We start from the raw sequence: 27,783 nt of genomic DNA, 5'->3' as shown, positions 1-27,783 counted from the left end.
AAGCTGGGACAAGTAACGGGAGCTCACTCCATTTACGCGGCGCTAGGGATTCAAACCGCCGAATGGCCAACCTTTCTGATCGACACGCTCAGCGTCTTAGCCACTGAGCCACCACGTCCCCTAATTGACAGTGTTAGAGAGGATAATTAAAGTTAGTTCCATCAGCCTTTTGGGTAGATATCCCAAAGGTGTTTATTTCAAAAGGCAACTGGACTTTGTTTCTCCTTGAAAACATTTTGCTTCTCACCCAAGAAGCTTCTTCAGTTCTGGATGAGAGGTGAAACATTTTAAAAAAAAAACAAACAAACAAAGTAAGTCCAGTTGCCTTTTGAAAAAGCACCTTTGGGACAACCACGATCTGGATGACTCAGAATCTCCGCAGACAATTTTGGTAGATACCAGTCTCGGCTCCTATTTGAACAAACAGCAATTTGAAATATGCCACAGCAAGCCTCAACAAGTCAGCCCGCTAAAAGAATTAACAGGGCACAAAAAAAAAAAAAAAAAAAAAAAACCCAACCCAAAACCAATTGGCTCCCATTCCCTGCTTTTTCAAATGTAAATATGACATGGGACTTTGATCTTTCGGAGTTTGGATCCAGGAAAAGAAGGGGAGCCTGCTGTCCCAGGATACCTCATGCTGAACACGTTTCCTACGAAGATGCAAATACGGTGTGCAAGGAACATGTTCAGTCACGTTAGGAGGGGAGTGTAAGCATTCATCCTGTTCTGTGTGAGCAATGCTTGGGTGCAAAATTAGCCAGCAGGCACAACTCAAATCTACACAGATAGTCCTCAAATCACAACCACAATGGAGACCAAAAGTTCTGTTGCTAAGCGAGATAGTTAAGTGAATTTTGCCCCATTTTATGACCTTTTGCCACAGTTGTTAAGTGAACCAGTGAAGTCAAGTGTGAGACAGCAGCCAAAAAAGCCAATGCAAGCCTAAATTGCATTAACAGAGTGATACAATCAGATCCAGGGAGATACTAATCCCACTCTATACCTTGGTAAGACCACACCTAGAGTACTGCATCCAGTTTTGGTCACTACACTATGAAAAAGATGTTGAGACTCTAGAAAGAGTGCAGAGAAGAGCAACCAGGATGATTAGGGGATTGGAGGCTAAAACATAAGATGAACGGTTGCAGGAACTGGGCATGGCTAGTCTAGTGAAGAGAAGGACCAGGGGAGACAGGATAGCAGCATTCCAATATTTGAGGGGATGCCACAGAGAGAAAGGGGGTCAAGCTATTTTCCAAGGCACCTGAAGGCCAGACAGGGAATAATGGATGGAAACTGATCAAGGAGAGATGAAATAAGGAGGAATTTCCTGACAGTGAGAACAATCAACCAGTGGAACAGAAATTGCCTTCAGAAGCTGTGGGAGCTTCATCACTGGAAGCTTTCAAAAAGAGACAGGACTGCCATCTGTCCGAAATGGTGTAGGGTCTCCTGCTTGGGTGGGAAGTTGGATGACCTACAAGGTCCCTTCCAACTCTACTGATCTGTAATCTGAATCACTGCAGAAAATACGACTTCAGCAACAGAGTGGTCAATGCCTGGAATGCTCTACCCGACTCCATTGTTACATCCTCAAACCCCCATAACTTTAATCTTAAACTATCCATTGTGGACCTCACCCCATTCCTAAGAGGTCTTTAAGGGGCCGTGCATAAGCGCACCAGCACGCCTACCGTCCCTGTTCTACTGTCCTGTCCCCATTTATTCGCACGCATTTCCTGGGTTCATGTCCATGTTTATACATACCTGTATAAATAAATAAAATAAATAAGCAAGATTGAACAAGGACTTGATTCATTTCTGCTTCTCTTTTCCAAATGCCAACACCAGGGTAAACTGTGAATTTTACTCACGCAAAGTCATCAAACTGGGTTAGAGTTATGTCCCAGTCAAATCCAAAGATAAAAATGCCAAGAATTCTTGGATCAAGCTCTCTGCCAAGTATCTAGCAGACCCTTTCAGTCCATCACGAGTAAATCCAGTGCAGTAAAACTAGAAAACATTTGAAAACCTGTTGTAAGATTTCTCATTTGTTCGCTCAATCCCAGCACCTGAAAAGCATTTACCATTAGTTGGAATTATTGTGCTGCACTTCCCTGGGTCTCCCATTCTGCTGCATTTCGTTTATCGAAAGAAATAATGAAGGGGAGGACATTAATTGGTGGAGAGGAAAAAAGAAAGAAATAATTGGTGTGTCCAGCCATATTTTGCAATTTGGCAAAGGGCCTTAATCTCCACTTAGCATTGGTTTTATTGCTGCAAACCTCCAGGTTTAAGCTGTTCATTAAAAAGTAATCACATCCCTTTATGTGTGTTTGTGCACATGTGGACTCTGTAATTTCTTTTTTAGAGCATTAGAGCTGGTTGCTGCTCTCCAAGAGACCAAACTGCACAACAAAGGCTTGGAGTTTGTATCTGTCTTTTGCCCATGTATTCAGCGAGGGCCAACAATCTACTTGTGAACCTCCCAGCCTTTTGAAGTGTTTAACTTGATTTTTATTTCTATTTATAAACTTTAATCTGTTTTTAACCAATGATTTTATTCATGCATTTATAGGGTTTCCTGATGATATTGTGAACTGCCCAGGATCACTTAGATGAGATGGTAGAAATTAAGGATTGAATGAAGGGAGGGAGGGAGGGAGAAAGAGAGGGAGAGAAAGAAAGAAGAGAGAGGGAGGGGGAGAGAGAAAGAAGAGGGAAGGAGGGGGAGAGAGAGAAAGAGAAAGGAAGCAAGGAAGAAGAAAGGAAGGGAGGGGAGGGAGGGAAGGAAAGGAGGGAGGGAGGAAGGAAGATACATCTCATTCCAGTTATATTCAAAAAAAGGGCATAAAACCAACTTTCCTATCTAAATGTCCTAATTGACCCACTTTTTTAGTCAGTTTTACTTTTGACTACACCAACATTCAACAGCCCAACACAGTTTATAGGCAGATTCTGCCAACTCTGCTCTCTGAATAAGAAACTGGTGCCTTTTAATCATTTGTAAACAGTAGTCCAGACTAATAAAAATTGATTAAAGGACAATGAAATCTGATTCCACTTGACCTCCACTGCTGACAAGGCCAACCTCCAGTCTCTTGTCAAGGCAGATCTGATTATGCCAATGCCAGCACCTTGGCAAGAACCAGCCAAATTACAGAGCTGCAACCAAGCAGGAAGACAAAAATCAACAGCGGCTGCCTCCCAAATTAGATTAATAACATCCCGCCTCGTTTGTGGTTTCTGAGAGAAATATTGCCTCAAGATACACGATTTCCTGCAGAATACCAGAAGCCTTACATTTCTATCAAAAATTCCACATATAGGAACTCTCAACTTTCCCCCTCCTTTATGCAGGAAGATTTAATCATTTCAATACAAGGGTTCTGGATTCTGTTGGTTGGCCAAGCGAAGCCATCACTGGGAATGGAGTTTGGGGCATCCCTCGGGATGGAGTAGATTTTAGAGTGGGGTTTGCAGATTTTATCATATTTTCACCCGTAACTCTTCAGCCAAACCAGGCTAAAGATTTCAGGCCTGCCCCTTTTCCTGGAAATTCTAAAAGTTCCCTACAAGAGATTGAGAATCTATGTTTCCATATGTAACCACCCAAAAATGGCCACCTGTTGTTAAATCATGTTTAATGTTGATTTAGCATAAGGTGAAGGTTCCCCTCGCACATATGTCTCTGTGGTCATGTGGCTGGCATGACTAAATGCCGAAGGAGCACGGAACGCTGGGCCCTTCCCACCAAAGGTGGTTCCTATTTTTCTACTTGCATTTTTTTTTACATGCTTTCGAACTGCTAGGTTGGCAGAAGCTGGGACAAGTAACGGGAGCTCATTCCGTTACGCGGTGCTAGGAATTCGAACCGCCAAACTGCCGATCTTTCTGATCGACAAGCTTAGCATCTTAGCCACCAAGCCACCGCGTCCCTCATAGTTAGGGGCAGTTATGAAGATCCTCAGTCATCCATGTAGATTTGCCTGGAAGTACAACCATGGTTACCAGGTTCAATTTGAAGAAATGTATTCACACATGTTTAGCTCTAAAGGGCACATACAAAGCATGGGCATCTAAGAGAACCCATATTGAGGTCACATCCAGCATATTATCATTGGGTCAGTTCCCTATGGTATTATGACACATGTGAAATCTTGCCTGCTGTTCCACATACACCATATCATCTCATGAGATGAAATACATTTATTCATCTTATGGAGTTTATAGACTGCTCTGTATAGGAGAAGGTAACAAAGGAGAATCTGGGGTGGAGTTAAAAGAGGGATCAGTCTACAATCCCTACATAGTCACAAGCGGACAAGGTCCAACCTCCCTTGAATTCCATTGACCCTCATTTAACTCCAAGCAGATGCTGTTGTTGAGAAGATTCCTGTGCATTGGCTTTTAACAATAAATCAGTTTACCTGGACCTTCACCTGTGAACCTAGTTTTTCCTGCCTGACATCTGACTGTTAAACACTCAGAGGATCATAATACATCCCGATATAAAGATTCTGTAAAGTTGAATTAATAATGGCAACATTGGCCTACACGCTTTCTCTTTAACCTAGCATTAGAAGAATTAGAAGAGCAGGCAAAAGGTTTAAAATTAATTTGGGAATCAGATTTGGGAGAAATAAATGATAATGATTGGAAAAATATTTGCAATAGAAGAGTATATAAAAATATGTGAGAGAGTTAAAGAAAATGGATATAAAGTGATATGGAGGTGGTACCTACCACCACGTAAATTAAATCAAGTGTATGGCAAATATAAAAATATTTGTTGGAGCTGCAAGAAAGATGTTGGAACATATAAACATATGTGGTGGTATTGATATATGGGACATGGTTTTTAGAGAAATTAAGCACTGTTGAATGTAAATCTAGAGATGTCACTGAGGATTGCATTATTGTTGCTGGTGGAAAAAGAGGATATAAATGAAACAAAAAAAAGGAATTGATTATAAATTTGAAAATGGCAGCTAGATTAGTAATGGCTAAGTATTGGAGACGAAATTGAGATATTCAAAGAAATGAGTGGTATAATGAAATTTGGAGTATGGCAACAAATGATAAATTAACAACAGAAATTAAACTTTAAAAAGGGATGATTAACATAAATAATTATAATGGAAAATGGGGGGATTTTGTAAAATCAGGGTTAGTGGAAGGCAAAGGGAATAAATCTACTGCAGGGCAATCGGAAACAATACTGCAACCCCTTGGCTAGATTTGTACCTCAAATTAAATAATGATTTGTTTAATGGGGATGGTGGGGAGGGAGGGAGACATCAAGGAAAGAATTCAAAGACTGCAAAACAAAACAAAAAAAGGAAGAAAGAACACAGAGATTACAAACTATTTTTTTTTCAAATGCAAAAGCCTACGTTAAAGAGAAAGTCCTTAGGTAAATGTTGACATTGTCAATCACCCTTTGTTGCCATTAAATGCGAATAAAATCCTTCAAACACACTCCTGTTTTCTCCAGCAATTTATTTCCCCCCCCAAAAAAAGTATTATTTCAAGGTTTGTAGAAAAGCCCATTTAGAGGATGACAGGAAAGAGAGAAGGCTCAAGAATTATTAACAAAACAGCATTTTTGTTTTACTTTTACTTATTCTCTTGAAATTTGGGGTTTGGACAATCTGGAACTGGGCCGCCTGCGGTATGATCTAAGCACAGTACACAAAATTGTCTGTTACGTCTTACCTGTCAACGACTACTTCAGCTTCAACCGCAATAACATACAGGCAAACAATAGATACCAACTCAAGGTAAACTGCTCCAAACTCAATTGCAGAAAATACGACTTCAGCAACAGAGTGGGTGACGCCTGGAATGCTCTACCTGACTCCATTATTTCATCCTCAACCCCCACACAGCTTCAACCTCAAACTGTCTACCGTGGACCTCACCCCATTCCTAAGAAGTCTGTAAGGGGGCCTGCATAAGCGCACCAGCGTGCCTACCATCTCTGTCCTACTGTCCCCATTTATCTGCATCTACTTTCTTTGATCATGTTTTATGTTCATACTTATATTTATTACCTTGCACATGTTAGACAAACAAATAAATACAAATACAAATAATCTCGAGAGAGGAAACATCTTTCCTTACAGCAAAACTAATATTTGTCATTTAAAAGTCGGTGAGGATTCCCAAAACCTTTGTGACACGATAGTTAACAAACCACAAGTTTCACTGTCGCTGTTTCAAAGCTTCAACTGCCAAAGTCTATTGGGGAGACCAACTGGCCCAGTTTTTGGAAATGAATTATAATAGTTAGAAATGAACTGCGATTGTTATTATTAATATGCATAGTCGTGCAGTCAGCCAGACGTTTAGGCCCGATATGGCCTTTGTATCCATATTTTCAGTCCTTCCCAAGTCCTTTTAAGTCCTTCTGAAATAGGCAGATATTATTATTGATGATGTTAAAGATATCGTCATAGGATGGAAGCTGTTCCCGTTAAGCTGCATTTTGCAATTGACTGAGGGTGAACTTGTCGATTCTGATGGTGTTCAAGCAAAGAAGTATTGGAGTAGGATTCTCATTTTGATATAGAAGATTCTCAAAGGTAAATATAAAGATAAAACCAATAACTTTCCTTTTGGATTAATGGAAAAAGACTTGGGGGGGGGGAATTGGAACTTTGTATATATGTGTGTGTATATATATATATATAACACACACACAAACACACACATATATATATCAAAGGCAACAGTAAAAATATTGGGTTTCTGTTGTGATGGACTCTTGTGACGAGCCGATAGACAGATGATGGAAGCAGTTAGCTTCCTCCCATAATTGGGGATTACCAGGGGTTGTAAAAAAATCTAATATATATGTATGTATGTATGTATGTATGTATGTATGTAGGTTTTGGTGTATTCGGGTCTTTTCCCGTGTAATATTGAGAGTATCTTGGAGACGTTTCGACGAGGTCCCACTCGTCATCCTCAGGCTGGTGTCTTCGGCCTCGTGCCTATGTGTAAAAAATGCAAGTAGAAAAATAGGAACCACCTTTGGTGGGAAAGTAACTAGTGTACTTTTCTTACTAGTGTACAAATTTGACCAAGGGTGCATGCCTCAGTAAGCACATTCCTCCATTTTCAGTCCAGAAAATTATGACACCAAACAGAAAAAGAGCAGACAGGAATAATTACAAAAAACAGGTTTAAGAGGAGAACGTTAGGTATGTCTGCATTACAAATGACAAGCAGCATTTGTTTTTTTTCCTAAGGCAAAAATAGCTTTTGGGTTACATTAAACAAAGGACCTGTATCATATAAAACTTGTTTTGTATAAAGGCCTTTTTGTGCCACGGAATGGAATCGTAAGCTTGGGAAAATAAAAAAGGCAAACCAAAGTGTTTAAAAATAGCAGCCAGCAAACTCAGAATATTTTTAATTCTATTTTTAAAAACACCCGGCTGCTTGTTTCAGGATAACCATAATGGAAAAGTGACTAATTCCTGATTGTTCATTATCTGGCTTGATTGTTCTACCTGTTCTCCTTCATGGTGACAAGAATTCAGCTGCTTTTGAAACTGCTTTCAAAGGAGGAGAAAAATGTCCAGCTGAGGAGTTGGCCAAGGGCGGTGTGAAGGTCCTTTATTGAGGACCAGTAATCTCTCCAGCCTTCAGCTGTCTCCCACTTTTCCAGTAAATCTCAAAAGAAAACAAGAGGGTACTCCTAAGGGCTTTTACCCTGGCCTTATTGTTAGCAGAAAGTTTCTCTTTTGTCCTTTTCTGTAGAATTTCCGCTCTCCAATCTCCCTGCCCCCAGGTTTGCTGGAGAACCTAGTAAATTCATTGGGCCTCTACTTTGTAAGCTCTTCTCTGGGGTTTCTTCCGCATTTAAAAAAAGCATTTGTACAGCAGCATTAAGCTGTTGTGATCCATCAGGTGGAAAGCAAAACCATGCTCTAGTTACCAAACCACTGTAAAGTCAGCAGTTGCAGCCTTGAAATTACATGTTACCTTTTTCTATTTAGACAAAACTATGTCATTATTTAAGAACCTCCTTTCAACAAACAAACAGGCTGTTCTTCAACTAAACCAAAAGTCCGGCAAAAAAAAAAATACGGATACATTTGAGGGAAGATATATTCCTCTATATCCTCTAACTAGGATATGCTGATTACATACCTAAGGGCTGAATTTGCATAACATTCATAACCCATGACTTGCAAAGAAACACACGATTTACACATTCTGGTCTAAAATAAAACTGGCCCACACTTTGCTGGAGTGATGATTTGTGAATGGAATCTGATGTTTTCCATTTTCATAAAGGTCTCTTTAATAATGGTACGCTTCCATATTCTATTTCTCCAAGGAACTCCCAGCAGTTCACTCCTCATTCATAATTTACTCATGAAAATTGCAGGATATGAATTGAATAAATATTGCATGAAGTTTGGAGTTTCTAAGGAATGCTCCATCAAGAACAATGGCTGGAAACTGGAGAGAGAGAGGAAGGAAGGAAGGAAGGAAGGAAGGAAGGAAGGAAGGAAGGAAGGAAGGAAGGAAGGAAAGAAAGAAAGAAAGAATAATATAACTGTTTACTGCTGATGGCAGGAATAGATAAACTGAGACCCTCCATAAATTGCTAAATTACAGCTCCTAGCATCCTTTAACACTGGTGATTCTAATTAAGACTTGGAAATTGTCATTCAGCTAAAACAAGTGATAGATTTCCCCAACTCTAGTTTAGATTTACATTATAAAAAAGATTCTAGAAAGAGTGCAGAGAAGAGCATCCAAGATGATTATGGCAACTAAAACATACGAAGAACAGTTGCAGGAATTGGGCATGTCTAGTCTAGGGAAAAGAAGGACTAATGGGTGACAGGAGAGCAGTATTCCAATATTTGAGGGGCTGCCACAAAGAAGAGGGAGTCAAACTATTCTGCAAAGCCCCTGAGGGTAGGACAAGCAGCAATGGGTAGAAACTAATCAAGAAGAGAAGCAACCTAGAATCAAGAAGACATTTCTTAACAGTGAGAACAATTAACCAGGCTTGCCTTCGGAGGTTGGGGGTGCTTCATCACTGGAGGTTTTTAAGAAGAGATTAGACAGACTCCTGTTTGAAATAGTTGGACTAGAAGACCTCCAAGGTCCCTTCCATCATTGGTATGCCATTATTTTTTATTTCTGTTAAGTGATGTCCTATGATTGGTACGTTATGGCCTGAACACAAGATTATCAACCCCTTTTAGCCACTTATCAAGAACTGGCGTTCTTCTTGGCTCTAACTGCAACATTTGGAATGCATCAAGAGCGGTGTCCTACCATTGCTACAACTTTATCTGAAACACATAGGTCTATCAACCTCTTTTAGCCACTTATCAAAAACTCGTGTTCTTCTTGGCTCCATCTCCAATTTTCAGAAAGCAAGAACACAACAAGTATTAAGGCCAATTCTTACAGGGAGAGGCATCCTCAAACGATTATACAACCCTGGGAGAATCAATCTATCCGCAGCACTGAATTGCTGATATGTTCTGTTTGTCAATGTCTGAACTTGTTTTTGTTCAACAGTAGGACAAGGGAAAATATTCCCCGAAGCTGTTTTGTTTTTTCCTTTAGCATACACATTTCCAAACTTTTCCTTTCTCATTTCAAATTTACAGTACAGAGAGACAGTTTAGAGAATGGAAACCACCAATTTAATCTAAATGGTTTAGTGTCCAAATAACTTTGCCTGATGATGTGGGTGTTGGCAGAATACACATGTTGAGCTCTACAGATGATTCTGTTCTACAGAGGAATTATTGAGTTTGTCGTCTGCACCTCCATAACTGTCTGGTTTGGCTCTGCAACCCAAGAAGACAGACACAGACTTCGAAGGATAATCAAAACTGCAGAAAAAACAATGGCTACCAACCTGCCTTCCATTGAGGACCTGTATACTGCACGAGTCAAAAAGAGGGCTGTGAAAATATCTACAGACCCTGTAGATATTTTCTGGACATAAATTTATGTCCATCCTGGACATAAATTGTTTCAACTCCTACACTCAAAAGGACGCCATAGGGCACAGCACACCAGAACAACAAGACACAAGGATTTTTTTTTCCTGAATGCCATCATTCTGCTTAACAACTAATTCCCTCAACACTGTCAATTTACTAAGCCTGCATTACTATTGTTCTTCTCTTCCTTCCTAGTACCTCTCTCTTCCCACATATGACTATAACCATGTTGCTTGTATCTTTAAATTTTATATTGTTTTATTTGTTTCCTAGTATAATTTGATTGCTTATTAGTAACCTATGAATATCACTAAGTGTTGTATCTTATGATTCTTGATGAATGTATTCTACTTTATTTTTCTTTATCCACACTGAGAGCATGTGCACCAAAGACAAATTCCTTGTGTGTCCAATCACACTTGGCCAATAAAGAATTGTATTCTATTCTATCTTGTCCACCACGGAAGGAAACAGATTTTAGAACCAACCTGCAAAGCAATTCTTCTGAAGACGGATCAAACCTTACCTGACTAGCAAATTTATTAGGATTTTTTTTTTTTGCAGATTACAATAGGTTGATGTTACACAGGTTGAGACTTGTTTGACAATACAAGTAAGATAATGTCCTTATGCACCATATTTTTCAGAGTATAAGACGCACCAAGATTTTGAAGAGGCAATTTTTTTTAAAAAAAGTAGGTAGGTAGATAGAGGGATAGAGAGGGAGAGAAAAATACAGTTGGTAGCTAGGGAGAGAGAGAGAGTAGTTAGGTAGGTAGGTAGGTAGGTAGGTAGATAGATAAAGGGATAGAGAGAGAGAGAAATAGAGAGATAGAAATACAGTAGAAAGGTAGGGGGAGAGAGTGAGTAGGTAGGTTGGTAGGTAGAGGGAGGGAGGGAGGGAGGGGGAGGGAGAGAGAAATATAGTTGGTAGCTAGGGAGAGAGAGAGAGTAGGTAGGTAGGTAGGTAGATAGATAAAGGGATAGAGAGAGAGAGAAATAGAGAGAGAGAAATACAGTAGAAAGGTAGGGGGAGAGAGTGAGTAGGTAGGTTGGTAGGTAGAGGGAGGGAGGGAGGGGGAGGGAGAGAAATACAGTTGGTAGCTAGGGAGAGAGAGAGAGTAGTTAGTTAGGTAGGTAGGTAGATAGGGGGGGAGAGAGAGGGAGAAATACAGTAGATAGATAAGGAGAGAAAGAGAGTAGGTAGGTAGGTAGATGTTTCCAGGTGTAATTATCCATGTGCTGGAGAAGGAAATCGCTGACAATCTGCAGCACCTAAGACTTTGTTTCTGCTGGCACAGCACTTGATCAATATAATTCTAATCAATCGATTAAAGAGCTTTCCAAAATGGCCCGTTTTTTTGCTCATTTCTGTCCTCCCCAGCCCCCAGGAGCTCTCCAAAAGCCTCCCCATAAAGCTATGCACAGCCATTTTGGTGAAGGGGCGGGGCTTTGGTGTATTCGATGTATAAGACGCACCCAGATTTTCAGCCTCTTTTTTGAGGGAAAAAGATGTGTCTTATACTCTGAAAAATACGGTAGCTGGTCTGTTCCATTTAGAAATAAGTGACCCAAAGAAGACTGCTCACTAAACAGGGCAGCTCTTCAGCCGGCAACATTCAGAACCCACAATGATGTAATTGAAACAGTTTGTCAGCTGCAAAATCCACCTTAAAAGAAATCATCTGGTTCAGAAGACATATTGCATAGTTTCACATTGGCCACGTTTTAACCAGCATGTTGTGTGAATCAGTTACAGGTAGTCCTCAACTTGCAACAGTTCATTTAGTGACTGTTCAAAGTTACGATGATACTGAAAAATGTGACTTATGACCATATTTCACAGTTACGACCTTTGCAGCATTCCCATGATCGTGTGGTCAACATTTTCAGATGCTAGGCAACTGGTTCATAGTTATGACCATCACTATTTCTCATATTTTGCAACCTTCCCAGCAGCAAAATCGATGGGGAAGCCAGATTCAGTAAATAACCAGGCTACTAACTTATCTATCACAGTGATTCATTTAACAACGGTAGCAAGAAAGGTGGCAAGTGTTGTTGCCCACCAGTGGAGCTGGTGGCAGAGTTGGACAGTGAGGAGGTTGGGGAGGAGCATGGGCCAGTCCTCAAGGCTGGGGAAGGCTCTGATGGGGGCTCTGTGTCAGAGGCAGAGATGGGGCCAAGGCTGTCTGGCAGTTATCAGCTGCCTTTGGAGCTAGAGAGCACTGAGGCAGAGGAACAGCTGGAGCCTGTTCCCAGTATGCGCATGCACAGAGCTGCCAGAAGAAAAGAAGAACTCAGAAACCAGGGTAGACTTGGGAGTAAAGTCATAGGTGGAAGGTGATTGGTCATCCCATAGGAAATAAAAAAGGAGCGAAAGGGGAGTGGACTTTTGCAGGAAACTATTCGTTCATTCACGACCAATTAGATCGCACAGACTGGGCCTCCTCCGAATCCCATCTGCCAGTCAATGCCGACTGGCGACTACACGGAGGAGAGCCTTTTCTGTTGCAGCTCCGACCCTGTGGAACGATCTCCCCGTTGAGATCCGTACCCTCACCACCATCCAGGCCTTCCGCGCAGCCCTCAAGATCTGGCTCTCCCAGCAGGCCTGGGGATAGGTTCCCAATTCACCCGCCCGAGTGTTTGATTGCTGAACGAAAGTTGTGTTTTTACTATTTTTCTCTGTTCACATTTTGTTTTGTTTTTTTGACATTGCACCCCCCTCCCTTGTGGTTGTAAGCCGCCCTGAGTCCCCTCAGGGAAAAGGGCGGCCTATAAATCCCAATAAACTCAAACTCAAACTCATTCATTCATTCGATTCGTTTCAGGAGTGTGAAGATCTGTCCGTGAATCTCAGAGACTCTGTGCCGTCTTTCTTTGCACAGCACCTCATTTGGAAAATATTTACATGGCAGCTTTCCAAGATAGATAAGGTCAGTGGTCATAAATATCCCTTTGAAAGAAAGTTTGCTGAATATGAATGAGAGGAATTCACATTCGTTTAATAAAAGTCAGGACCAGGAGTCTGCTTCGTGCTTTTTGGGGAAGCCTAGGTCAGAACAGCAAAATGGGCCAAAACTCACCTAATGAATGTTTAGCTTAACAACAGACATTTGGGCCTCCATTGGGGTCGTAAGTCGAGGACTACCTGTATACTTTTTTTTGGAAGTTTATTTTTATTGTTTTTATTGTATAAAATACAAAAAGGAAAGATTTTCTTTTAGGGATGTGTAAAATTCAGGAATGATGGTGCTCCTAGATTTATAACCAAATCTGCCAAAAAATATCTCAAATGGCATGGCTTGGAAACAAAACAAAACAAAGAATTTAGTAGGTTCCTAATTTCTTTTATTACTGGGAAACAGAAATGTGGGGACTCCAGAGCCTTCCTGAAGAGCGCAATGTAATTTGCGTAACTGGTATAGAATTTTGTAACCTCTGATTTTTCCATCTCCTTCCTGGATTTAAACGGGGGGGAGGGAGGGAGTGAGAATGTCCAACTTTGACAACTCGCAGACTTGTGGAGTTCAACTCCCAGAATTCCCCAGCCACCTTGAAGACTGCTGTACTTCAAATTGGGGAACTCTGGGAATTGAAGTCCACAAGTCTTCCAGTTGTCAAGGTTGGACACACCTTTTAAACAAAGCACCGCTTAGTGCTGGGGTGTCAAACTCAAGGCCCGTGGGCCGGATCTGGCCAATGGGGTGCTTAGATCTGGTCCATGGGGCTGCCCTGGAAATAGTGAAAGACCAGCACATGGTGTCTCTGCAGCTCTTTTTTGCTGGCAGAGGATTTTAGGAGGCCGTCACAGCCAAAAATGGAGCTCTGGAGTCCATTTTTTGCCAGCAGAGTGCTCGGGCCACCACAGGTGCTCCAACATGAGTGATGTCAATCCTGCCATGCCCATCCTGGCCACCTCCCCTGACATCAAACACACCTGATGCGGGCCTCAATGAAATTCAGTTTGACACTCTTGGCTTAGTGTGAATCCAGCCTCTTTCTCTGTCATAGAGGCTGGGAAGTTTATATTGCCAGCAATTCACCTCCATCCATCTCCTTTCTTCCTCCTGCCCTCCTCCTCCTCCTCCTCCTCCTCCTCCTCCTCCTCCTCCTCCTCCTCCTCCTCCTCCTCCTCCTCCTCCTCGTTGTTGTTAGTCATGAAGTCGTGTCCAACCCATCGCAACCCCATCCAGGCCTTCCTGTCTTCTACCATCCTCTGGAGTCCATTTAAGCTCACTCTTACTGCTTCACTGACTCCATCCAGCCACCTCCTTTTCTGTTGTCCCCTTCTTCTTTTGCCCTCCATCGTTCCCAGCATGAGGCTCTTCTTCAGTGAGTGGCTTCTCATTTGGTGGCCAAAGGACTTGAGTTTCCTCTTCAGGATCTGGCCTTCTAACGAGCAGTCAGGGTTGATCTCCTGTAGGACTGACCGATTGGATCGCCTTGCAGTCCAAGGGACTCAGCATCCTAGTTCAAAGGCCTCAATTTTTTGGCGCTCAGCCTTCCTTGTGGTCCAACTTTCACAGCCATCCATTGCAACTGGGAAAACTAAGCCTTGACTATATACCCTTTTGTTGGCAGGGGGATGTCTCTGCTTTTTAGAATCCTCCTCTCTCCCCACAATTGTTAAAATCAAAACTATAAGCATTCAACTTTTAAAGAAGCAAGCAAAAACTCCCCACCCGGAGTAACTCCTATTCCTTCCAAAGAGCTTCCTTAGATCAGACCCCCCAAGTATTGGGGGACTCTACCCACCCAGCATCATCTCCCAAAGGATGGGAACTGTAGCCCAGACCTTGGGGGGGGGGGGAGGGTAGGAATGTTAGTTTAGAAAAGAGTTGGCATGGGTGTCCTAGAAGAGGCTGATTCAATTCTGCCCAGGAAACCATCCTTACAATTACGCCTCCTGAACTCCAACCAAGCGCCTCCCCCGCCTTCCTTTGCAGCCGGGCGGCTTCTAAAACTCTGCGTACGCTCAGAGACCTCTTGCCTCCCGGTCTCCAGGCGGGATGCAAGTTTAGCGCCCAGCAAGCCTCTTCTCCAGCGCTGGCGAAGCGCCTCTCCAAGCGGGAGCAGCCGCGCCTCTCCAAGCGCCTGTCGCTCCACCGAGTGCCCGGGGGCGCTGGGAAGCCAGCCCGCCCGACCGCCCGTCCAGCCAGCCCAACCGCTTCCCCGCTACTCACCGTCGGAGCTGACCGAGTCGTAGGCATCGCGCTGGCAGGAGGCTCGGGGCGCGCCGTCCGCCCCGGGCTGGCTGTAGTCCACCCAGCTGAGCCCTTCCAAGGCATCGTAGCCGGCCCGCGACTGGTCCTCCACCGGCACCACGGTGAAGTGCGGCATGGCCCCCGGCGGGACGTCGGAGGAGCAGCCGTCCCCGCCTAGCTCTCCCTCCGCCGCGCCCGGGGCTTGGTCGGAGCCGCTTCGACGAGGCGAGCGGGAGACGCGGAGCGGCGCGGCAGCCTCGGCCGAGCCAGGCTGGCATTCCAGCGGCCTTGGGTCACTTCCTCCCAGGAAGCGCGGCTCGGCGACGCCCCCCACTCCCGCTCCCAGGGACTGCAGCGCTCCCGAGGAGGGAGGGTCGGGTCGGGCAGGCGCCGGGGAAGGGGCTCCGGCTGGCTTCGGCGCCAGGGGGACTCGCTTGGGCGGCGGGCTCCGACGCGCAGCCCCCACCCCGAGGGTCCTCGCTCGTCCCTTCACTTTGGCTCCGGGAAAAAAAAGTTTTCCGCCGCTCAAAGTTGCTGCGGAGTCGGGGGTGTTCTTGGTGCTCTCGGAGCTTGGTCTGTTTGTTTGTTTATTATTTGCTTATTTTTTATTTATTATTATTATTTATTTATTATTTATTTCATCAAGCATGAATTAGATAACAGATACAAGTATAGACATGATTATGGATACATGAAATGGATAGGAAGACAAGGGAATAGTAGGACAGGGACGATAGCCACGCTGGTGTGCTTGTGGACAAGGTGGCGCAGTGGTTAAATGCAGCACTGCAGGCTACTTCAGCTGACTACAGTTCGGCTGTTCAAATCTCACCGGCTCAGGGTTGACTCAGCCTTCCATCCTTCCGAGGTGAGTAAAATGAGGACCCGGATTGTTGTTGGGGGCAATATGCTGACTCTGTAAACCGCTTAGAGAGGGCTGAAAGCCCTATGAAGCTGTATATAAGTCTAATTGCTATTGCTCTTAGGAATGGGGTGAGGTTGTCAGTAGACAGTCTAAGGTTAAAGTTTTGGAGGTTTGGGGAAGAAACCACGGAGTCAGGTAGTGCATTCCAGGCATTGACCACTCTGTTGCTAAAGTCGTATTTTCTGCAATCGAGTTTGGAGTGGTTTACCATAAGTTTGTATCTATTGTGTGCTGGTGTGTTGTGGTGGTTGAAGCTGAAGTAGTCATTGACAGGACATTGTAGCAGATAATTTTATGTACTACGCTTAGGCCAGATCGAAGATGGCAAAGTTCTAAATTCTCTAAGCCCAAACATCCCTTGCAGACGGTTCGTTACCCAAACTCGGTGAAATTGACCCAGGTTGTCTGTCTCTCTGCCTCTTCTCAACCCTTCACCCTGGATTCTCATGTCTCCCCTTGCCTGACTTGCTCGCTTTTGGAGCGCGAGCCTGGACCTAGCCTGACGAGCCCAGGGTGGGAGTTGCACGGCCCTGCCTGCCTCAAAGACAACGCTGGCTCATTTGGGGTGTTGTGTGAATGCAACTGATTGGGGTTTGTTCAGCCCACCATGGCTTGCTCCAAAGTGTCAATTCAGCTTCTTGTGTTTGAGCTGTTGTGTGAATGCAATTGATGGGGGTTTATTCAGCACACCATGACTTACTCCAAAGTGTGAACTCAGCCACTGTTCAGCTGCCAATAATTCCGCTATAGTAACAACATCATCCTCTTTATTTAGACATTTCCACGCTGACTACTAGGTAAATATTTTTCTGACTGAGAGGTTTGTTTGCTAACTTTAGGCTGGAGTCACCCAATAGGCTGCATTACCTGTGATTTGTTGAATCAAACATAGATGGGTTCACACACTGCATGGAGGCTTAACATGGTTAGTGGTTTTGGCTTAGCAGGCTAGGTGACCAGAATTGTGGCAAATCATGGTTTATGCATTTACAAGACCAGCCCAGTTTGGTTTACCAAATAAACCTTGATATAGTGTAACATGTGAACCAAGACATAATTTCCTCTGGGCTGAATTGAACTGGGGAGAGGAATGCAAAAGGATTTATGCTCATCCATGTTCGTTCTTGCAGATGCTTCATACTGTTCAGTATCTATTTTGGATAATGAAACATCTGCAAGGAAAGAACCAAGTTCAGAGAGCACCACGGACCCCTCATTTCTGCATAACAGTAAGATCTTGGAAGAACGATTCAGGAAACAGGTCATAGTTGCTTGGATTCTTATTTTTTAGTGTTTTCCTGGCACTGTCATAGTTTGTGTGTGGGTGTGTGTGGGTGTGTAATGTCCCACAGTTATCTACGCATTAATAATGATCTAGTAATATTAATAATATCTAGTAATTAGTAATATCTAGTAATAACATCATCTTGGCCACTCCCACCAGATCACATGGGTGGCAGCCTGGCAGGCCACTCCCATCTGGTCACATGGGCGGCAAGCCACTCCCAAAAGGAGGCCACGCCCATAGAGTAGGTTCAAACAATTTTTGAAACCCACTCCTGCTTTGCATATAATATGAATGCAGATTAAATGCTGCATTTGGCCTGCAAGACAAATCCTTGCTAATCATTTTGCCTTGCCTGGAAGAGATGTGAGAATAAATGAGGATGATTTAACCTACCGAGCTAACACTTACCTAGACAATTCAGGTAAGACACAAGTAAAGGTGTTTTTTTACAATAGGCCAAACATGAGTAATTTTTAACCTTGTGTTGTTTCACTGTGGTTCTTTTTGTTGTGCAAACCCAGATGATGAGATTACATGGTGGAAATGCAATAGCATTTGGGATGTTTTGGTAAACGAAGCTTGGAGTTACAATGTTTAATGTGTTCTGCAATTGCAATCACAAGCCAGTAAGTCGAACGTAAATAAAAGAAGACCTGGAGCTGAAGAAATGGGTGGGGAAAAAAACGGAGAATTTCAGAAAAGAGTTAAGAACGTGGATTGCAAGAGGCTGTTTAGAAACATTCACACTTCTAGAAATTAATTGGAAAACCAAGACAATGCATACGCCATAAAGAATTCTCAAATTCTTCACATATTCCTCCTCAAATAAAACATAATAAAAACAGAGAGCATGTAACTTTTTCTGACTCTATCTTCCTCCATCCCACGATTTTTCTTAAATGCAAAAATGAAAATGAAAATATTGGGGCTTTTTTCGTGCACAGGAATACAGAATAGAATAGAATAGAATAGAATAGAATAGAATAGAATAGAATAGAATAGAATAGAATTCTTTATTGGCCAAGTGTGATGGGACACACAAGGAATTTGTCTTTGGTGCCTATGCTCTCAGTGTACATAAAAGAAAAGATACATTTGTCATGAACCATAAGGTACAACACTTAGTGATAGTTAAGGGGTACAAATAAGCAATCAAATCATAGTAGAAAACAATATAAATCATAAGGATACGAGCAACAAAGTTACAGTCATTCAGTCATAAGTGGGAGGATAGGAACGATGAGAAGATTAATAATAATAATAATGCAGACTTAGTAAACAGTTTGACTATTGAGGGAATTATTTGTTTAGCAGAGTGATGGTGTTTGGGGAAAACTGTTCTTGTGTCTAGTAGTTGAAACCATTTATGTCCAGGATGCGAGGGGTCTGTAGATATTTTCACAGCCCTCTTTTTGACTCGTGCAGTGGACAGGTCCTCAAGGGAAGGCCATTGTTTTTTCTGCAGTTCTAATTATCCGTTGAAGTCTGTGTCTGTCTTGTTGGGTTGCAGAACCAAACCAGACAGTTATAGTGGTGCAGATGACAGACTCAATAATTCTTCTGGCACACAGAATCTCAAAAAATCTTCATCTGCATGTGTGGGTGTGTCTGTCTCTGTGTGTATGTTTGTTTGTGTGTGTGTGTGTGTGTGTGTGTGTGTGTGTGTTGCATTTGTGCTGATAAAGAAATAGACTAGTATAGATCTATTTCAAGCTATTTAGCTCTCATCAGCTAGCCATACCCTCACTGGGATTCAAACCTCGGCTGTTTTTACATGTTAGGCAGCCCAGGTTCGAATCCCAGTGAGGGTGTGGCTAGCTGATGAGAGCTAAATAGCTTGAAATAGATCTATACTAGTCTCCCTTTATTTATTTATCAGCACAAATGCAACACAATAATGGTTTCCTGCCTGGAAGGCTCCCAGGGTGGAGCTGAAAGGCAAAAGGGAAGCAGTATGCTCCCTCCCATATTTGGGCATACCAGGTGCTTTGACATAATACGCGCGCGCGCACACACACACACACACACTTGTAAAGACTCATTTTCTCCATGGAATTTGGTTGAAAGTGATGAAACCTTCTGATACTCCCTAAGAACAATTTCTCTATTTCTCTTTTATATAACTGATTCCTATACAAGTAGTCGTCGATTTATGGCAGCCTTTGAAGCCAAAATTTCTGTTGCTAAGCCAGACAGTTGCTAAGTGAGTTTTGCCTCATTTTACAACCTTTCTTGTCCCCGTTATTAAGTGGATCGCTGCAGATATAAAGTTAGTAACCTGATGGTGAAGTGAATCTGGATTCCCCATGGACTTTCCTTGTCAGAAGGTCGCAAAGTGGGATCACATGATCCTCGGACACTGCACCCATCATAAATATGAGTCAGTTGCCAAGCACCCACTTTACACCTATCCTCCGCGAGCTGCACTGGCTGCCTATTGGTCTCCGGATACGCTTCAAGGTGCTAGTCGTCACTTATAAAGCCCTTTATGGTATTGGACCTGGGTACTTGAGAGACCGCCTGCTGCCAATTACCTCCCAAAGACCCATTAGATCACACAGAGTGGGCCTTCTCCGGGTTCCATCTACCAGCCAATGTCATCTGGCCACTACCTGGGGGAGGGCCTTCTCTGTGGCGGCTCCGGCCCTTTGGAACGAGCTCCCCGCAGAGATTCGGACCCTCACCTCTCTCCAGGCTTTCCGAAAAGCCGTTAAAACCTGGCTGTGTCGGCAGGCCTGGGGTCGATGAGTTCCCTTCCCCTCTCGAATCGTGTGGCTGTTGGTTGTTTTTAAATGCCCTGTACTTTTGTAGTTTTTGTGTTTTTCCCTTCCCCTCCTTGGGTTTGTGCGCTGCCCTGAGTCCCACCGGGAATAGGGCGGCATATAAATAAAATGAAACTCGAAACTCGAAACATCTGAATTTTGATCATGTGACCTTGGAGATACTACACCGGTCATAAGTGTGAAAAACTATTGTAAGTCACTTTTTTTCTGTGCAGCTATAACTTAAAGGTAAAGGTCCCCTTGCACATATGTGCCAGTTGTTCCTGACTCTAGGGGGTGATGCTAATCTCCGTTTCAAAGCCGAAGAGCCAGCGTTGTCCAAAGATGTCTCTGTGGTCATGTGGCCAGCGTGACTAAATGCCAAAGATCCACGGAACGCTGTTAGCTTCCCATCAAAGGTGGTCCCTATTTTTCTACTTGCATTTTTTTACGTGTTTTCAAACTGCTAGGTTGGCAGAAGTTGGGACAAGTAATAGGAGCTCACCTTGTTATGCGGCGCTAGGGATTTGAACCACCAAACTGCTGATCTTTCTGATTGACAAGCTCAGCGTCTTAGCCACTGAGCCACTGCGTCCCTTTGGCTATAAGAACATCATGAAACGATTGCAAGGACTGCATGTATATATTTGGGGAGGGATATGCTCTTTAAAAGGAAATGAATATGGGAAAACTTGATCCTATCCCGTTTGCAGAGCTTTCTCACGCTTTTTGAGAACACCCCCTTAAAAAAAAGCACAATCAAAAGCCGAGCATTTAATTACAATTTGATCTCAATCTAAATTTGCCTTTCCTTGTCCACAAACGAATTGGCAAGGGCTTCCTGCATACAATCGCTTCCTTTTTTTCCAGATGCATGACTGAAGATTGATTTCCGGCTCCTGGTTAAGGCTAATTTTGAATTATAGGGTAAATTAGATCAAACATGGAAGTTGATAGAATTATTTTTAACCTACTTTTGACAGGAGCCTCTCCTGATTTATGCTTGTTGCTGGCTTCTGCCTCCTGGTTTTTTTCCCTACTGGATCTATTCTTCTATTCTGGTCTTTATCACAGGAGTGGGCAACTATAGCAATTTCATGACCTATGGAGTTCAATTCTCAGAATTCCCAAGCCAGGCATGAATTCTGGGAGTTGAAATCCAGAGGTGGTGGTGTGGCCCGCCAGTGCAGCTGGTGGCAGACTCAGACAGTGAGGAGGTTGGGGAGGAAGATGGGCCAGTCCGTGAGTCTCTGGAAGGCTCTGATGAGGGCTCTGCATCGGAGGCAGAGATGGGGCCAGGGCCCGCCAACAGTTATCAGCTGCCTTCAGAGTTGGAGATCAGTGGGGCAGAATCACAGCTGGAGCCTGTTCCCAGTGTGTGCATGTGCAGGGTTGCCAGACGAAGGGAAGAGCTAAAGAAAAGGGGTCGACTTCGGAGTAAGGCCACAGGTGGACGGTGAATGGCCTCTCCCATAAGGAATAAAGAGGAATGAAAGGGGAGTGGCGTTTGCAAGAGACAATTAGTTAGTGTGAAGATCTGTTTGTAATTCTCAGAGACTCCTTGCCAAGTATATAGCGTTTGGAAGATATCAGCCTGGCATCTCTCCAAGCCTGATAAGGTCTGTGGTTGTAAATTTACCCTTGAAAGACTCTTTGCTGGGACTTTGCTGGATGGGAATGAGAGGAATTCACATTAGCTTAATAAAAAGGGGTTTTGTTGGGACAGGGAGTCTGCTTCATGATTTTGCGAAGCCTCAGTCAGAACAGATGGTAAGATGGCTATAGCTGGCCGCCCCTGTCTTATCACAATTATTCCTGATGGAAATTATAACCCTGCAGATTCCTAGAGATTATTCTTTTTCTACATCCATAAATCTTAGTAAAAAGTATTATAATAGTCATTCCACCTCTTTCATATTTCCTATGATAATTAATCCAAGAGTGTAAAAAGAGGCAAGACTTGGATTCCTTTGGTTGTGGACATTCTCTTGATCTTTTTTGACTCTGTGAGACACTGTTTCTCTTTTTCTAGCCTCCTTCCTTTTTCTTTGGCCAGTGATAATTCAAGCAATGAGAGACAGATTGGTGTAGTGGTGGAGGCGCCAGGCTAGAAACTGGGAGACTGGGAGACTGGGCGCCAGGCTAGAAACTGGGAGAGCCGAGGTGGCGCAGTGGTTAGGGTGCAGTACTGCAGGCCACTTTAGCTGACTGTGATCTGCAATTCAGCGGTTCAAATCTCACCGGCTCAAGGTCGACTCAGCCTTCCATCCTTCCGAGGTGGGTGAAATGAGGACCCGGACTGTGGGGGCAAGTTGCTGACTCAATTTGCTAAAAAAAATATTGTAAACCACTTAGAGAGGGCTGAAAGCCGTATGGTGGTATATAAGTCTAATTAATAATAAATAATAAGTTCTAGTCACAAAACCCACTGGGTGACTTTGGGCCAGTTGTACTTCTCTCTGCCTTAGGCAGATGGCAATGGCAAACCACGTCTGAAAATGTTGCCAGGCCATTGCTGGACTTGTCTAGATACTTTCCAGTTATGTACTGTAGCGATTAAGGCATCAAACCCAGGGTTACAAACCCAGAAATCACAAGTTCTGGTCCCACTTTAGGCACAAAACCAGCTGGGTGATTTTGAGCCAGGCCCTCTCTCTCAGGTCTAGGGAGGAGGCAATGGCAGATCACGACTGCAAAACCTTGCCAAGAAAACTGCAGAGTCTCATCCAGACAGACTACGAGAATCAATCATGATTGAATGGAAGTGGGGGGGGGGGGAATTCCAGCAGTAGGCGGTAGCATTGAGCCAATTATGGAAGCCATGCATGGAGGTTGTTCCTGTATTGGATGGAAGACCTGGGAAATGGAGAGAAAACAATTCCAGAAGAACTCATTGGGTAAAAGTAAAGATTTTTTAGGTCCACTCATGTACTATTTTAGGGGGTGATGCTCATCTCCATTTCTTAGTGGAGGGAGACAATGTTGTCTGAAGATGCTTCCATGGTCATGTGGCAACATGTTTATATGCTGAGGCTCACAGAACCCTGTTACTTTCCCACCGAAGTGGTACCTATTCATCTACTTGCATTTGCATGCTTTCCAGCTGCGAGGTGGGCAGGAACTGAGGCAAGGACGGGAACTGACCCTGTCACGTGGTGCTCGAGTCTTTAACTTTAGCTGTCAGCTTTCCAGCTGACGACCTCAACACCTTTAACCTCTGAGCCTTTGCATGGGCAAACCATCATAATGCCCCAAATCCTGCATCAATGCACTCATCGTATAGATTAGAACTCAACTTGAAGGCGAGCATTTAGCAATAGCAATAGCACTTAGACTTATATATCGCTTTACGGTGCTTTCCAGCCCTCTCTAAGCAGTTTACAGTCAGCCTATTGCCCCCAACAATCTGGGTCCTCATTTTACCCACCTCAGAAGGACGGAAGGCTGACTCAACCTTGAGCCTGGTGAGATTCAAGCTGCTGGCAGGTGGTGATCAGCAGAAGTAGCCTGCAGTTCAGCACTCTAACCACGGCACTACCACGGCTCTATTTCTTAATAAGGTAAAGGTAAAGGTTCTCCTTGCACATATGTGTTAGACGTTCCCGACTCTAAGGGGTGGTGGTCATCTCTGTTTCAAAGCCGAAGAGCCAGCGCTGTCCAAAAGTGTCTCTGTGGTCATGTGGCCGGCATGACTCAACACCAAAGGCACACAGAACACTGTTACCTTCCCACCAAAGGTGGTTCCTATTTTTCTACTTGCATTTTTACATGCTTTTGAACTGCTAGGTTGGCAGAAGCTGAGACAAGTAAGTAAGTTTGTAAGTTTGTAATTTTAATTTTATTTATAGGCCACCTAATCCCGAAGGACTCCAGTGATAGGAGGTCACACCTTTATGCGGTGCTAGGGATTCGAACTGCCAAACTGCTGACCTTTCTGATCAACAATATGGGAAAACTTGATCCTATCCCGTAAAGGTAAAGGTTCCGCTCACATATGTGCTAGTCGTTCCCGACTCTAGGGGACGGTGCTGATCTCCCTTTCAAAGCCAAAAAGCCAGCTCTGTCTGAAGGTGTCTCCGTGGTCATGTGGGCGGCATGACTAAATTGCTGTTACCTTCCCATGAAAGGTGGTCCCTATTTTTCTACATGCTTTCAAACTGCTAAGTTGGCAGGGGCAAGTAACGGGAACTCACCCCATTACTGAGCACTAGGGATTCGAACCGCCAAAGTTTAGAACAGGTTGGAATGGGGATGTATAGAGGGGCGGGGGTCTTGGCTCTTATTCCCTTCTTCTGGGATGTAGTCCACTGCTTCTCATAAATGTCGTTGCCGGGAACAGGATGGATGGCTTAGCCAAGCTGAGCGAACCATGCAAGATTGTTTTGTTCAGCTGCCCTTCCAAGAGCAGGAGCTGGGTTTTTTATTAAGAAATGAAAAAGGAAACAACTGAACTTTCCTTCCCCATCTTCTCAGTCGCCAAGGCAGACTGTGCAGGGACTCCGAATGTGAGTAATGCCTTAAGTTCTTGGCAGGGTTTGTCTGACCATCATTAATTCAATTGCCCCAAATTTTCTGGGTTCACACAATTAAATTGGTTTGAAGTGGCATTGACTCTTCTCTTCAGGAAGGTAATTGTTGCTGCGCACCATAAAATGATGCAACATGTTTCCCGCTGGCCTGTATTTCACAGTATTTGACAACCACAGAGTTTCATTTTTGTGTACATCTCATTTTTTTCATGGTTGGTTTAGCACTTGTTACAGATGTTTAGGTTGTAAGTCTCCCCCCCCCTTGTTAATATTGATTCATACATTGTATGTTTATTTCTCAGTTGTGGGTTTTTAAAAATAAAACTCTTTGTGGTTGCTTGGTTTTGTTTTGTATTTTTCTTCTTTGTTTTTCAAACTTGTAATAAAGTATGCAAAGGAAGAAAGAAGGAAAGGAAGAAAAAGAAAGAAAGAAAGGCCCTTCAGAATAAGATCATTGACCCATCCAGTTCAAAATACTGCTTCTGAACTCCCAAATTCTTGGCTCCTACAAGCAAGATTTAAGTTAGGAAAGAAGGCTAGAAGATATCTTGCTTTAGGGGCACCCCAAGTATGTGGGTGCCCATCAAGTATGAGAAAGGAATTCTGCAAAATAAAATTCTTTCATTCAATTGTGTCCAATTCTCAGAGATTGAGCAAGTCCCTGCAGTTTTCTTGGCAAGGCTTTTCAGAAGTGGTTGGCCATTGCTTCCTTCCTAGGGCTGAGAGAAAATGCCTGGCCCAAAGTCACCCAGCTAGCTTCATGCCTAAGGCAGGATTAGAACTCCCAGTCACCCAGCCTCTAGTCTGATGCCTTGACCAGTACACCACACTGGTTCTGCAAATGGGGTAAAGGTAAAGGTTCCCCTTGCACATATGTGCTAGTCGTTCCCGACTCTAGGGAGCAGTGCTCATCTCCGCTTCAAAGCCAAAGACCACTGTCTCCGTGGTCATGTGGCCAGCATGACTCAACACCAAAGGTGCACGGAACGCTGTTACCTTCCCACCAAAGGTGGTCCCTATTTTTCTACTTGCATTTTTTACGTGCTTTTGAACTGCTAGGTTGGCAGAAGCTGGGACAAGTAATGGGAGCTCACTCCATTATGCAGCGCTAGGGATTTGAACCACCGAACTGCCGAACCTTTCTTATCAACAAGCTCAGCGTCTTAGCCACTGAGCCCCTTGGTACCACCACGAAAAAGGTTTACACACACCCCTTGTAGAGGCACACCCTACCTCCTTTAGTGAGCCAACTGGGAAGAAGACTTCTTAGATGTTCTTTAGGTATGGTTTGTACTAATGGAAGAAAACGCTCTTTCAGATAACCTGTTCCTCAACTGTTGAAAAGTTGAAACTACGCTTGGATTTGAAATCTGGAGACAGAGGCAGCCAAAACAGAGAAGAAAGAGCTGACATCACCCCACAAGCTTTGATTGAACAACATGTAGGGAGTTCCTTCTTTCTAAGGAGGAGTGAAGAAAACAAGAACTTGGCCACTGAAGTCTTGCTTTTTCCCATAGATTCAGCCGAAGGTCCCTCTAAAAAAAAACACCCACTTTCCCTGGAAAAAAAAGAAGTCTTCGCTAAAATGCAGAAACAGGCTTTGCAATGTAGCAACTCCCTCTTATCACTAGAAAGAGGAACTTTCCCAGAAAAGATTGAGCAAGATATTCACCTCCCAGCTTCAGGATGAGCTCTGGCAGAAACCAGTGGGGGTAAGGGTACTTCCACCATGAATCTTCTGCCATTAAAAGGTGACAGAGGTTATAAAGAGAAAATGGGCACATCTGGGTTCTTTGAAAAATTGCATTAAAATCAGCAGTGTGGTTGTGCAATAAACATTACATCTGAAAGAGTTTTGGACAATAGAATAGAATGAAATAGAGTAGGATAAGAGCAGAGCAGAACAGAACAAAACAGAACAGAACAAGAACGATTCTTCAGTATAAGCCACAAGAGGGCACTACCATCCAGAATATGACTTTTAGACTAATTCAATCAAATGAATCATGTTGTTGTTGTTTTTTCAGTCCTCCTGGACTGCATCAGCAAAAGATGTGCCTTTTGATGTGACTTTTTGCAGAAGTTTCTACTACTTATACTAGATAAACTAAGTCCTGACTAGGGGCATTTTCACCCCTGCAGTGTTCCTATATCCAAATATTAACCAAGGAAAGTGAAGCTGGCCCCGATCCTCCTATTTGCACCACATTGTAAAGTCTTTAGATTTTGCTGAGCATTGATTAATTCTCAGGTGAATGGCCATAACCATCTACTTCACAGCTACTTAAATCCAGAGATTTTTCATGCTTTTACTGTGGTTTTAATATGGTTTGCTACAAGTCAGAAGAAAAATGTGGGTTAAATAATTACATCAAGGCAAACAAAGAGAGAATGATCACTGAGGTTTGCAAAGAAAGAAAAAAAGAGTAAACAGGACCATGAAAATGGACAAGTTGACAAACTTGTAGAGAATTGGAGAAGTAAGTAAAGCATAGCATGGTCAGTAGATTGAAAACAAAGTAGGCAAGACCAGGGATTGACAGTAGCTATAAGGAAGGAAACAGATGGGTTAATTTTTGCAGCGTAAGAAAAAGCAATGCAAAGCAATGTGATGAAATCAAGGATTCATTAGCGCCAAAGGCAGGTTTTTTGCTCTTGTTTTGGTAAAGGAGGATGATTTATGTTATTAGGGGATGTTTATAAATAATGACACGACAGGATAGCCACTATTAATCTACTGGCATTTGTGCTCAAACGATCATTTCCTGAATGTGGTACGTTTCTAAAATAAATTTATGGAAAATGATGTTAACATTTCCTGGGATTCAAACAGTTAGTTACCTAGAACACAACAGCACATCAAATATAAACATATTCAAAAAGAACAACTTTGTAGTTGTGGCAGTATCTGGGGACAAGAGGAACAAAACAAAAGAACTGGAAAAAGTTATAAAATATAAATACCTAGCTGAGATGGAAAAGATCTTGCAAAATCATCCATAAAGTTCTTGGTATGTTCAGCAGACAACAAACAGATGACACCCATTTTAAACAATAAATTGAGGGGTCCTTGG

General features: G+C 43.3%; 1 protein-coding gene across 1 annotated transcript in view; it reads right to left on the bottom strand.

The window, feature by feature from the left end:
• Nucleotides 1-15,449, bottom strand: part of SLC12A4 (solute carrier family 12 member 4) — a 65,076-nt gene extending 49,627 nt beyond the window's left edge. The window contains exon 1 of the mRNA XM_087729208.1: nucleotides 15,185-15,449. Within this exon, the coding sequence (XP_087585334.1) occupies nucleotides 15,185-15,341 (157 nt within the window). The 5' untranslated portion in view covers nucleotides 15,342-15,449. The remainder of the gene's footprint in view (nucleotides 1-15,184) is intronic.
• Between the last annotated feature and the right edge of the window lie 12,334 nt (nucleotides 15,450-27,783).

The sequence above is a fragment of the Thamnophis sirtalis genome, unplaced genomic scaffold (genome assembly GCF_051295495.1).
Source record: "Thamnophis sirtalis isolate CommonGarterSnake01/CBP01778 unplaced genomic scaffold, rThaSir2_p1.2 scaffold_14, whole genome shotgun sequence".
Lineage (NCBI taxonomy): Eukaryota > Metazoa > Chordata > Lepidosauria > Squamata > Natricidae > Thamnophis > Thamnophis sirtalis.
Note: the sequence above shows the minus strand (reverse complement) of the source record. Positions and strands in the feature narration are given on the sequence as shown.